Genomic DNA, 12,677 nt, shown 5'->3' on the forward strand with positions numbered 1-12,677 from the left:
CAGAACTAAACCTGAAATGTAACAGACAAATACTTATGGTTAAAAAGACTCTATATGTCAGTTCCCATTTTTATATTTTTTTACATGATACACATATGTACACTGTCACCCATCTGTGGGCAACTCAATTTACTATCCTAGCTTGCTCTGGGTGCCAGAATGGATGACAATAGATTCATCATCCCAGCCAAAGTTGCTGAATACGTCTGTTCCGGGATAAACAGGGAGGAGGAGATGGAAGCACCAACAATAAAATGACAAGGAAGACCACAGATGTCGCAGCTCTGTAGGGGGAACACTTTATGAAGTTAAAGTGTCCTGCGTGCAAATATGCTGAGCCCCTTTAATACGCCCTGGATCTTCACACTTGTTTCAGGTCAATGCCAAATTATGCTAAATTGAGTGGAGAAATTAGTATTTGCCCTCATGTACAAGTCTCGGTTCCTTGTAAATGACAAACAGGACTTGCAACATCCTTAAGTAAAAATTGTCTATAGAGCAGCTCTCCTTAGAAAAACAGTCTGTGAAAGGTTTATACATCCAATTGTTAATGGAAGGAAAGCTCTAAATAGTCTGAAAAGATTTTTTTACTTTGAGAAACTCTTTTTAAATTCTACTTCAAATAATTTCAGTTCAGATTGCTTTACTTGAAAATTTTACCACATTCTTTACTTGTGCCACTATTCTTTCTGTTTTCATTGTTTACCTTTCAATGTGACCTAAAAGCCTTGGTCCAGGGTGGGCCATTGGAAAAGGAAGACGAGGCGGCTCCATGAAGGGCGAGTTAAGCTTCCTGATAGGACTCCCCTCACTGCGTTTTCTAGGGGAACATGCACTGTCAGAATTTACACGTACCCTGTAGAGTTGAGGATAAATAATAGTAAATTATTTTGTTTTTAAAAATTAACTCCAGATAGATGTACAATACACAAATGAATGCAACTCTGTAATCACACATATATATTTTTTTAAGTTCAAACAGTGTAACTATGTACATTTTGCCTTTTATCAGCCTCCTGTGGTACTTGTACAGTAAAGCTGAAAGTAGCTTAACTAGCAGCTAATCTGTCCTGACGAGTAATACGGTGACAGAAGAAGCGTGACAGGGAGATCAACTGTGCTGCTTCTCGTTTACTGTCCATTAACAAGGTAGGGAAGGTGAAAGACAATCTGGGCTCAGAGAATGCAAGCCATTTAGCTGTGGACATCTAGTGGCTGAAAATAATTACTGCAGTGAGACAAGCCATTGCCAATGCAAAGGTAATCTGATTAATTTATTCATTATTTTACAGTTTGTATGTGCAGAACTAGAAGTAAGGATTTAGGGGAGATGGATGCACAGCACAACAATCAGTCACAGTTTTGGAACAGGAAAGGAATTAAACAGTAAAAATTGGCAGCACAATTATCTTTTAATTTACCAGGAATTAGTATAAAATGCACATGACTAAATATAAAATAATAATAAATAATAATATAAAAAATAAACAGCCCACAACCTACGTGTTGGGAAACAGAGATTGTGCAAAATCTTTTGGAGCATCTGTTTTACCATAATTGTTCATTCAATTCTCTTTTTTTGTACTTTTGTTTGCTGTAAAAGATTACCTGGATGTGTCAATAAGCTCCGGTATAATGTGGCACTTTCTTGTGCATTGGGAAAGGTAGTATGGGGCAGGAAGTTATACATATATATATATATATATATATATATATATATATATATATACCTATATATAAGACTGACAGGGGTTTTATTCTTCTCTTACTGTACAAAAAATAAACATTTCTACCTGTAATCTTTTATGTACCCTCACTACTGTCTGGTGAAACCATTGTCTCATTATCAGAGCTCCAGAAAGAAGTAAAACCCCATATACCCATGAGTGTTCCTGTGTGTGCAGCTTCCTTATTCATTTATGAAGACCTGCTTACCTGCTGGGCTCAACTAAAAGGTCATCAGGGGTAAGAGCTGTTCCTGCGTCCCCTTCCTTCTTTAGTGCACGCTGCTCTAGTTTTTTCTCTGCTCTAGAAAAAGAAAGAAAATAATAGAAATTTGTAACTGCTACTTATTTTTTGCTGAATTAGCACAAATGGCAGTAAGTAACAAGCTTACTAGGTAAATTCTTGACATCACTCACCCTTCAGGAACACTAATGTATTTGTGAGGGACTAATCCCCGCATTCCTGATATTTCCCCTCTCCACCAGTCCCCGGATGCTTTGCTGTGCAATATTAGTATGTCCCCCTTCTTGAAAGACAACTCCTGTGGTGTCCGGGCTGAATAATCAAACTTTGCTGTGGCCTCCACTGTGTCCAACTCTGAAATGTACAGTTACATTAAAGTTGCTAGCTTGATCTGTGGCAAACAAACTATAAAAACATAAACAAGGATATAGTGTTGAATACCACTCAGTCTAAATCCCGCATTATCTTGCCACCTTGGTATTATGTCTAATTGTTGAATCCATAGTTGGTGTAATTGTTGCTGATGCAGCTACCAGGAGACCCCAACAGATTATTTACAGACTAACTAGGCATCAAACTAGATACACAATCTTAACAAGTAGTAAAAAAATTGTCTCCGACATCCGACATCTTCTAAAATTGTCTCCGACATCACAACAAAAACTCTGGAGGCGGATTTTAGTTTATTTTTAAAAGCTTAGAAAGCTTTAGGTTGTTCACATTAGAGGGTTGGAAGACTGTCAATATCAGTGAAAAATTGCTAGGATTTTAGTGAACTTTGAAAACAAATTTGTTTCCAATGTTTACAGATACAGAGATAAATAAGGGCTTGTTTTAAAGTGATTTACTTATTGATCAAGAATGTGCAAATACTTTAAAAATGCACAGTCTATGCTCATGTTCACTTTAAGATTCTCAATCTAGATTCATCTGGATTCTGCATATCAGTACTGCCAATCTTCTGCTCTTAACAGTAACTACACATTAACACACATGTACAAGTACAATGTTATTTGAAGTTACACATTTAAAATAATTAAAAAACCTTGAAATTACAATAACATGTTAAAGCTAATATTAGATTAAAGTGAATGGATATACTTTAAATAAAAATATCCAAGATGTCCAAGGTAGATACTGTAGATAGATAGACAGACAGACAGACAGACAGACAGACAGACAGACAGACAGATAGATAGATAGATAGATAGATAGATAGATAGATAGATAATATTTTTGTTCTGACCGTCCTCACTAACACCCATTTCTTGGTGCATTTCCTGATCACTTTCTTCAATGGTGACTTCGAGGGCTAACGTGTCACTGTAAACAGTAGAAAAAAAATTACACCTATATATTTATATATATAAACACATACACTGTCATTGAACTTAGACTGAATAGCAAGCAGTCAAATACTGTTTGAATACTAAAATAGATTGTAAGTGTCACAATCACATTCTACTGACCAGTATTCTTCATCCTCCTCCACCGTCATACATTTCTCATACACAGGGCCCTCCAGTTCTGCTAGTCCTGGGAATATCCGCTCTTGATATATTATAATTGTCTTTACAACCTCATTAACATGTGCCTGAACAGATACTGGGTCCTGCCCTTCCGGGATAGAAACTAAAGTAGGGCCAAAACACACGGCCAGGTTGTAGGGGTCCATCATGTTCTCATCACTGTATTGCGACAAACTAGAAAAAAGAAATAGGGAAACAAAGAAGTAGTCTCATCATACAAAAGTGGAAAATAATATACACATAATCTGTTGACAAACATATACTCATAAATAACCCAGAGGAAGGCAAAAATGCTATAATGCATGGTTCAATTTACTCCAGATTTGAAAGCAGCATTGTCACTCATGCGGTCTGTGACTGTTTGCACTGCAGCAGAGAAAATGTTGCAGATTGCATGGCTCTTGAAGATTTATAAGCCTGTAGCTTGTCAGCCATTACCTGGCTGGCTACACCTAGTTCTACCTATTTCTTTTTGGATTAGCAGAACTGACTGTGCTGTTGAAACCTCCAAAGTGTGAGCTGAGGTGTCTAGGACAGGGAACATGTGGAAGAGACAAAAATGGGGAAGTATCTGGCTGATTTAATGAAGGTAACTTTTTTTATAAGACTACCACGGAGTAATGGCTTTCAGACCTGTTAATAATGCCACACCAAAGCCCTTACATATACCGTAAGTGAATGACATCTCACTACCCAGATAAACTGTGTTTAGGTTTTGCTAACATTTTGCTTTGGTACATACTGCAGTTCAAAGCTAAACACAGTACATTTAATTGGCCATGAATGTGTATATTCCAAGGATACTTACTGGTTTAGAAAGGCAAAGAGGTATCGTAGTACAAGTGTGACAGTTGGAGGCAATTGTAACACCAGTCTTTTGAGATGAGTTACTCTATCTTGTGTCTCCAGCTCTGTGGAGAAGGAAGAGCAGTTAATTCACACAATACAGTTTTAACAATTAATACCTTCATAAATCATATGAAAACTAAAGTTATTAAGATAGAAACTTAAAAGATTAACTCAAGGCACGAAAGAAAACACAACTGTGAAAAGCATAGGAACAGTTTTTCCTCACACAGGATCTGTAATTCTGTGCAACAAGCCTTCTGATGCAGATACCCCTGATTGACATCTCAATATAAGTGCCAGTAAGAACGGGGTTCACAGCAAATAATGTCACTATAAAAACATGCAAAATGGCGCAAGCACATCACATTCCAGTATATAAATGTATGTTTACTGGAGTTTCATCTCAAAAAAAACAATCTAATATTTTGGAAATGCACAGGCCTTCTTTGTCAAGGTGCAGTTAAAACTTGCGTTAATTTTTCTAGAGTAAATTTATGCCTTGATACCTGACTGTGGTGTGCAAACAAAACATAAAAATGCTGAACCTCCACTACAGTAGCAACATAATTTAAGCTGCTACTATAGAGGAGAAGCGCACTTCAAACTAGCTGATTGAACAATGAAGGAGCAACAGCACACTGTTAAGTCAGTCTGCTCTTAAATTCTTTTGGCATGATCTATTCACTTAGCGTGATCCATTTTAAAATAAGGCTGATATCAGAACAGATTCCGGGACTAAAGCTACGTACACACGGCAGATTTTTATCGCCCGATAATCGGCATTGGCCAAATATCGGGCGAAAATCTGCCGTGTGTACAGTCGGTGTCGTCCATCGTCCGAATGACCGACCTGCCGGATCCAGGAACGATGGATGACGACCGATCCTAATGAAAGGGAAGGGGTAGAGCGCGCAGCAGTGTGCCGCTCCGTCGCTCTCCCCCTCCCCTCTCCATAGAGCATGAACGGTGCTGTATGTACAGCATCGTCATGCATCTTGCAGCCCCTTGTCGTTGGAAAGGATCATGAAAGATCCTTTCCAACGACAAAAATTGCAAGTGTGTACGCAGCTTAACTGTATACTAGTAGCATATTAAAATAATTTTTTTAAAACAACATATGAGTGAGAAGGAAAAATTCCTGTTTCCCTTATCCCTTTTCTTGAAAAACAGTATCTTTACTAAGTCTCTATTAGCTTAATAATCACACAGATCTTCAATAACAAGATATTTATTATTACCAAGTAATCAACAATTATTCCAATTAAGCTAAATAATATTCACATAGACAAAGTAAAATGATACGTTACGCAAAGAATCCGTTCTCTGTACCCTGCACCTTAGCTCGAGAGAAAAAGAGAGAGTAAGTAGTAGAAGGAGAGGTCTAAGTGGCATAGGACGTATATAAGAGGATAAGAGAGTGATTTGTGGCTGTTGTCCCTTCTTATACTTCCCCAGGACCCCTTGGCCACATCCATGCATCCACCCCTTACTTGGGTGTCCTCTCACTTCCGGAAATACACTGTTCACAGGTGCCCGCTGATGTTCTCCAATAGGTGTCACTGTTGCATTGTGGGCAAGTCCTCTGGCTCCTTTGGGGGTCATCAGATAGCAGGTATGTTTATACACCAGGCAGGATGATTGGAGAAGTCTTTGGAGTAGATGCTTCCATGCACAATCCCCATACCTCACACCTGGTATGGTGTGATTTTCCTGTTCAAGGAGGTGTTTTCTTTACTTCCAGTTCCTTTTGATCCAAACCCCAGCTGGAGTCATCCTGCTAGATTTGTCCACATTGACATTTCAAAGTAAACCCCCATTAAGGCTCACCAACAGTCATATTGAACCCATAATTTGAAATGGAATATGCATAAGTGCTGATTTTATATCATTCATGTTGTGCACTCCAACAGAGTGCCTAAATGATATGTTCAAAACTGTTTTGTTTATGACTTTCATAATTACTTTTCATCTGGAAAACATATATGTGCCAAAACCTAATTATCATCTGTTAGGAGGCGCTCTTTGGGCCTACAATCCCAGGCAGTGCCCCACCGCAGGAAGGCACGCTTGACCTATTCCCTCTTGCAGTAGCACAATGGTTTTAGGATTAGTGCTCTGAGGGTTGCAGCATCCTTGATTCCCTGAAATGTGTTTTCCTCCTGGAATCCCCTGCACTGAGGCTGCACAGCTGAGTAGAGTTTGGAGCTGTGCTGCGCTGATTGCTAAGTAGTTCCTGTGTAATCCCATGCTGTCATTGGCTGCTGGCACAGTATAGCCTCTCTGCCTCCAGTCTTCTGTGCCTTTTGTAGCGTTAGCTGGGCTTATCTGTGCTGGAGAGACTCTTATGTGTTGCTGACTCTTGCCTGTTCCTGACATTCTGCTTGTACTCAGCCTGGACCGACCTCTGCCTGTGACCCCGAATCTGCTTGTGCCCATTCCTTTGTACCTCCTTTGGTGGAGTGATCTTCTGTGTTTGACTTTGGCTTGTTTTCTGGATTTTCTGGTGATTTCTGTACTGTTTATCTGTGGGCTCCTGGTCAGCTGCCGGCCCATCCCCAGACACCATCCCTTGCGGACTAAGTCTTGGGTGCAACCGAGTGCTGGGATACGCAACCAGTTCCCCAAGGCTGAGTGGGGCTTGCTATTGGTCAGTGATGGCGAACCTTTTAGAGTCTGTTTTGAGTGCCCAAACTGCAACCCAAAATCCACCTATTTTAACACCTTTTGTCTTCAAAGAAAAACACAGTAGCAGAGCTTTTACTGATACAAACAACTTTTTATTAAAAGGTAAAAGTTTGCATTTGGCGTGCTTTTGAACAATGAATGAGATTTTTTGCCTTTTGTATGCATGCTGATAATTTGTCTAACCTTGGATCATACTTTGTAAGTTTGACACAAGCAACACGTGCTGCACTCAAGTCATCTGTTTCTGGTGTCAGATTTGATATAATTCAAAACTGAAAACAGCTTCTCACAAGCATAAGATGAACCAAACAAAGGAAAGCAATCTCAAGTGCTTTCATTGACTTTATTTAGCAGAGAATTCCACACTTTAAGGATTTTATTTTCAGAACTAACTGTGCTGTCAATTGTCATCCCTTCATCTTACAGAACTATAAAAATCTGTTACTAAATTCACCTTTGCAGCTGCTACAATGTTAGAAAATTCCTTACAGATTCCCTGATGGCTTGTAGGATTTTCTGAAAATGTTGAACAATTTTCTAAATGCATTTATAGATTTGGAAAATATTTTAGCAGCCCACTTTCAAGGTCTCTTTCAAAAACTAGCAGTTTTTCTCAAATGTTTTGATATATCAAAACATCCTTTCTGCTGTTTTCCCTACACCTTGTAATTGTTTGTTCAGTACATTAAAGTGTAGTGTAAAATCTATAAAAAAAAAAAAAAAACATGGGGTTGGTAAGGCCATATCAGTGACCTGTGGATCTTCCTGCCCTTTTGCATTCATAAACAGCCTAATTTCATCCAAGCAGGCTACAAATCTCTCCAGGACTCTGCTCAGTCACTGGACATTATTTTACATAAGTAACAATTTTATTGTGCCTGAACCTTCCCAAGAAGAGCTTGAAACTGTTGAAAAAATTCAGAGCATGAGCCATGATGTAATTCACCATTTCTGTGACATCCTTGAGGACATCATCAAATTTTTTGCTGCTTTTCCTGGCACAAAGTGCTTCTTGATCTATAATACAATGGATCTGAACAACTTGATGTTTTGTTTCTTTAACAAAGAATTGTATGAAGCCAGATGTTGCCCCCACCATAGAAGGTGACCCATCACTAGTAATTGAAACCACTTTTTCAGGTCCTATGTCTTGTGACAAAAAAGCCTCCATGACAGCGTTTTAGATATCCATCCCTTGTGTTGTTTCAGGCAAAGATACCAGCTCATCTCTCATGATGTCACCAACAGCATAACGCAAAATTCCTGCTAGCCTTACATTATTATTTATATATGTGCTTTCATCCAAGCACATGGAGTAACAGGCTGCCTTCTGTAAGTCCGTGGTGAGCTGCTGACTAACATCACTTGCCATGCGTTGGACTCCATCTTTAACAGTATTTCTGCTAAGTGGCATCTCAGAGATGCGTTGAATAATTTTATCCTTGTTTGGGAAACCATGAAAAAGGGAATTACTCCCAGACAATGTTTTAATAATATCCCCATCAGAGAGGGGTTTATCATGTTTTGCTATGCACATTGAAATTTGAAAACTAGCAGCTATCACATGACAAATAGTTACAAAAACTCAGATACTGGTAATTATATTTCTGCAATTTCCCTTCAAGAAACAGAAAAAAAATTTCTTTCAGTTTCACCAGGCTTGGCAACACTTTTGTAGTTGGTAGGATATTCCCTGAATAAAAACAGTGATTCTTAGCTGAGGTTCCTTTTGAATTTGCTGACCACCAGTGCAAGGAGGCAATGTCCCACTGACCACCAGCTGTTGGCCTGCACTGAAAAAGGCATCTGAGTGCATTTCCTACCTTTGATTCACCTCCCCTGTAGATGCGTTGGACCTTCTTCTTGGAGAATTTGAATAAATAGGATGAAGTTTAAGTGTAGCACACATTTTCCATACACAGGAGGCGTGCAGACCTTGATCATCCATACAAGCTCTCATTTTCCCATTAGCAGGAGCCCAGGTTGGTTTCTATAGACAGCAGCCAATACAAAGTTCCCACTGACAATCCCAGTACAATGAATGCCATGTCTGTCCTGTCCTCTCATATATTACACACACAGGCCATAGAGAGGTAATCCCGGCACACCAACCTATCCCAGCACACCGAGCATTACACGGGTCATGTGATGTCAGGTAAACCCAACCTACTGCTATGCAATGACATTGTAAGTGTGAATGTCATTCATGCAATGTACAGCAATTGCTGTCTATGACAGAACCAATCCATAACCGGACACCAGCAATGAGCTCCAATCTGATTGGACTTTGAACCTGATCAGAAGAGCCCGCTGGATCAGGCCAATGGCCCATCTAGTCCAGCTCCTGTATCTCACAGTGGCCCACATCTATAATAAAGAAATAGCACATACCCATAAGGGCTAGTAACCCATGATGGACTTTTTCTCTAGAAATTTGCCCAATACCCTCCTAAAGGCATCTAGGCTAGATGCCATTACCAAAGTGCAGAACTACCACCTTCATTTATTTCAGTAACTAAGATATTGTCACTAGGACAGAAAATGATCAACATCTTCCTAGTAGGCTGCAGATAGCAAAAATAATAAAAATAATAAATATTATTTATATCTCACATAACAGAAATGCGGAGAATTTTACTAAAAGTGTGCCAGTTGTACAGCAACGCAGCACATTGCATACAATTTTTTTAAAGCACTGTGGACAGCAACACACAGTTACAGGGTTCCCATTACATTCAACAGGTACTTACCTTCTACCACAAGCTTTGTGTTCACCTGGTCCTGACTGGGCATAGCAGACTGGCACTCCTGTCCCTGGGCCGTGCAACTCTGTTCTATGTCTTCAGCTTAATTCATACTGTACTTCCCATAACTAGAACAGAGCAAAACAAGACCCCCCTCCCCTCCTTGTCATGTCTGCCTACCCCTCTCTCTCCCCCTCTGTCCTTTCACCCTTTTAATGCTTGATCAAGACACATCAGCTTCAATACACATCAGCTGCCTCTTCTCCTTACAGCCTGGTATTCTAAGGGTTAGCTGATGACTCCTGAGAAGGAGAAGGGAAATTCTGCAGCCAGCATAGACTGACAGAGGGACAGCCAATGGGAGGCTAGCCAGGTGGGGAGCGCGTGCCCACAGAGAGGCCTCTGAGTGCCCCCTCTGGCACACGTGCCATAAATTTGCCACCATTGCTATAGGTGAAGATTGCGGCGTTAGATTGGGGGACAGGTGTCTGGCCTTACATCATCTTAGTCAGATTATCAACGTCAATGATTTTTTTTGCGCTTTACATAAAATGAAATTACATGAATGAGGACAGATCTTGGACAGATTACTGAAGGTTGCAGCACATCATTGCTCTTTGTCTCACATCACTGAGCAGCCAAAACTGGCAACTACCCTATCAAAAATCTATAGTCTATATTGATAGACTCATTTTGAAACTTAAGCAAATCTAATAAAGAATAAAACACTCACGGAGACAGTACAGCAGATCGTTAAACATTTCGTTAGGAAACAGTGGCTTCTCCAGGCCTCTGAAATACAATTTGAGAACCCCGGCTACAGAATCCACATCGTTTCCAGTGTAGCTGGAGTCCAATGGGTCCTCACCTATTAAGAAAAAGAGAAAAATGAGAAATCTTTATAAGACAAACTTCCAATACATATGCATGTTGTAGCATATTGTGCACTTGATGAGTTTCAAGGCTACCAGTCAGTGGCTACTTTGTTGGTGACATTTCATTTACTGCATTCTAAAAAAAATATGCAACCAAGTACAAGTAAGTACAAGTACAACCAAGTAAGAGGAAAGAGTGGTGCACTAAGGGATGCAATGCAGATGAAAGAGGATGATCGTTGGCCAATGGACACATGGAATGACAGCTGACACAGCAGCCAATGAACTCAAGAAAATGTAAGCAGACATAACAGATGCCTGTTGCACACAGAAAAATGCCACTGGACACAAATAGATTTTACTGTACACAGGGGCAGACTGACACAAAGACAAAACGCCACATTACACACAGAGACAGACTACAACAAGAGCACTAAGGAAGTATCTATGAACACCGACTAAAACCAGTACTAGACAAAAAGTGCAACCACCAGTGGGCAAAGGGACAGACTATCATTAGACATAAGAATAGACTTACATAGAATACAGGCATCAACCAGCAATGCAAACAGAAAGTCCAAAATTGGACACAAGGAGCAAGCCCTACCTGACACAGAGAGCATCCACCATTGGATACACACAGTGTACACCACTGGACACATGAACAGACCACCTTTGGACACAGGAAGCAACCACTACGGGCTGCAAGAACTGACCACAGCTACCAACAGGGTTGAACCAGTACTAAAAATAATGTGATAAGGTATGCGCACAAAATACAGCAAAGTGGAAAGTAACAGCTTAAAGCAATGGGTGCTAATTGCACCAGTGTTATGTGCGCGAGTGTGTGAGTGAATGATATTATTATGATTCATAAAAACTAAGCAATTGCAAGTCTAATACCGCTATGCTAGTACACAGATTTTGGTCATGCTCTCTAGTTTCACATTATTGTGTGAGACATTTACAATACGTGTACACAGTAACGGGCCATTTTATCCCGCTCAATCCTTCCCTTTGTCTTTTTGGCTGCTGGAAGGGTTTGACTGAGGAAGGCTTGGGCAGGGGGAAAAGGAACTTGATATCTGTCTGTTTGCTAGCAGCACGTCGAGCACTGCTTTTGGGGTGGGTAGATTCCCTCCCGCCGCAAATTGATTCGGTGGTGTGTGCCTTAAAACAGGTATTTTATAGAGAAGTGCTGGATGCGGAAATGAATGATGATAAATACATCATAACAATTTCTGACAAGTGGTATCTATTCATACGTCAAATGTTTCCCCTCAAGGTTCAGAACGAGATTCCGGAACCTTTTCGCCAGTCCACATGGTGTATATTAGAATTTCTTTAATTATTGTGTTCCAGATCTGATCTTGGTCAAGGAAACTGATAACCGAGGTTCATCTGCCATTCAGCGTCCTCGGTGGTTAATGGTTTATGACTTTAGGCGCCCTCCAGTATCTAACTTGTATAAAGGATTTGATAGGATTGCTTTTGCCATATTATTTTTGTTATTCTATTATGTCTATTATTTCCTATTTTTTGTGATTTATTTTTGTTTCTGTAAAAATTTGTTTTTCTTTGTAGACGGTTTGTGTTTTGTAACCAATTTTAATTTTCTTTGTTAATTTTTTTTTGAATGTCAAATGTTTAAAAACAAAAATCAATAAAAAAAAAATTCAAAAACAAAACTAAAAACTAAGTAATAAATCCTAAAATAAAACGTTACATAAAATATGATCAAAGAAATTGACAACACTGGTGAGAAAAAAAGTGATGTTTCTTAGGGGAAGTGCATTACATAAATATAATATACACCATCACCACAATGGCTATTTAGCCACTGTTACTCCAACCACACTCCAAGTGCCCACCACTACAGCCATGAAGTTATAGCACAAAAGTGACAAAAAAAAAAAACACTGGAACTCCATAGTTAGGGAATGATAGTGAAGACCAAATTAATTCCAATAATGCTAAGGAACCACACTATTTTAACACCATTGTAGTCAGGCAGTGACTGACAAAAA

At 39.6% G+C, this 12,677-nt stretch overlaps 1 protein-coding gene across 4 annotated transcripts in view; it reads right to left on the reverse strand.

Annotated features, from left to right (window-relative positions):
- The window catches only part of LOC140344240 (rho GTPase-activating protein 4-like), a 116,202-nt gene that overhangs the window by 9,305 nt on the left and 94,220 nt on the right, over positions 1-12,677 (reverse strand). For all 4 annotated transcript variants that reach the window (XM_072431264.1, XM_072431262.1, XM_072431263.1 and 1 more), the window contains exons 15-21: positions 10,509-10,643; positions 4,306-4,408; positions 3,438-3,671; positions 3,215-3,291; positions 2,142-2,322; positions 1,936-2,028; positions 707-856 (exon numbers count right to left, since the gene is read on the reverse strand). In XM_072431264.1, the coding sequence (XP_072287365.1) occupies positions 707-856; positions 1,936-2,028; positions 2,142-2,322; positions 3,215-3,291; positions 3,438-3,671; positions 4,306-4,408; positions 10,509-10,643 (973 nt within the window). The remainder of the gene's footprint in view (positions 1-706; positions 857-1,935; positions 2,029-2,141; positions 2,323-3,214; positions 3,292-3,437; positions 3,672-4,305; positions 4,409-10,508; positions 10,644-12,677) is intronic.

Source organism: Pyxicephalus adspersus, chromosome Z (assembly GCF_032062135.1).
Source record: "Pyxicephalus adspersus chromosome Z, UCB_Pads_2.0, whole genome shotgun sequence".
NCBI classification, from domain to species: domain Eukaryota; kingdom Metazoa; phylum Chordata; class Amphibia; order Anura; family Pyxicephalidae; genus Pyxicephalus; species Pyxicephalus adspersus.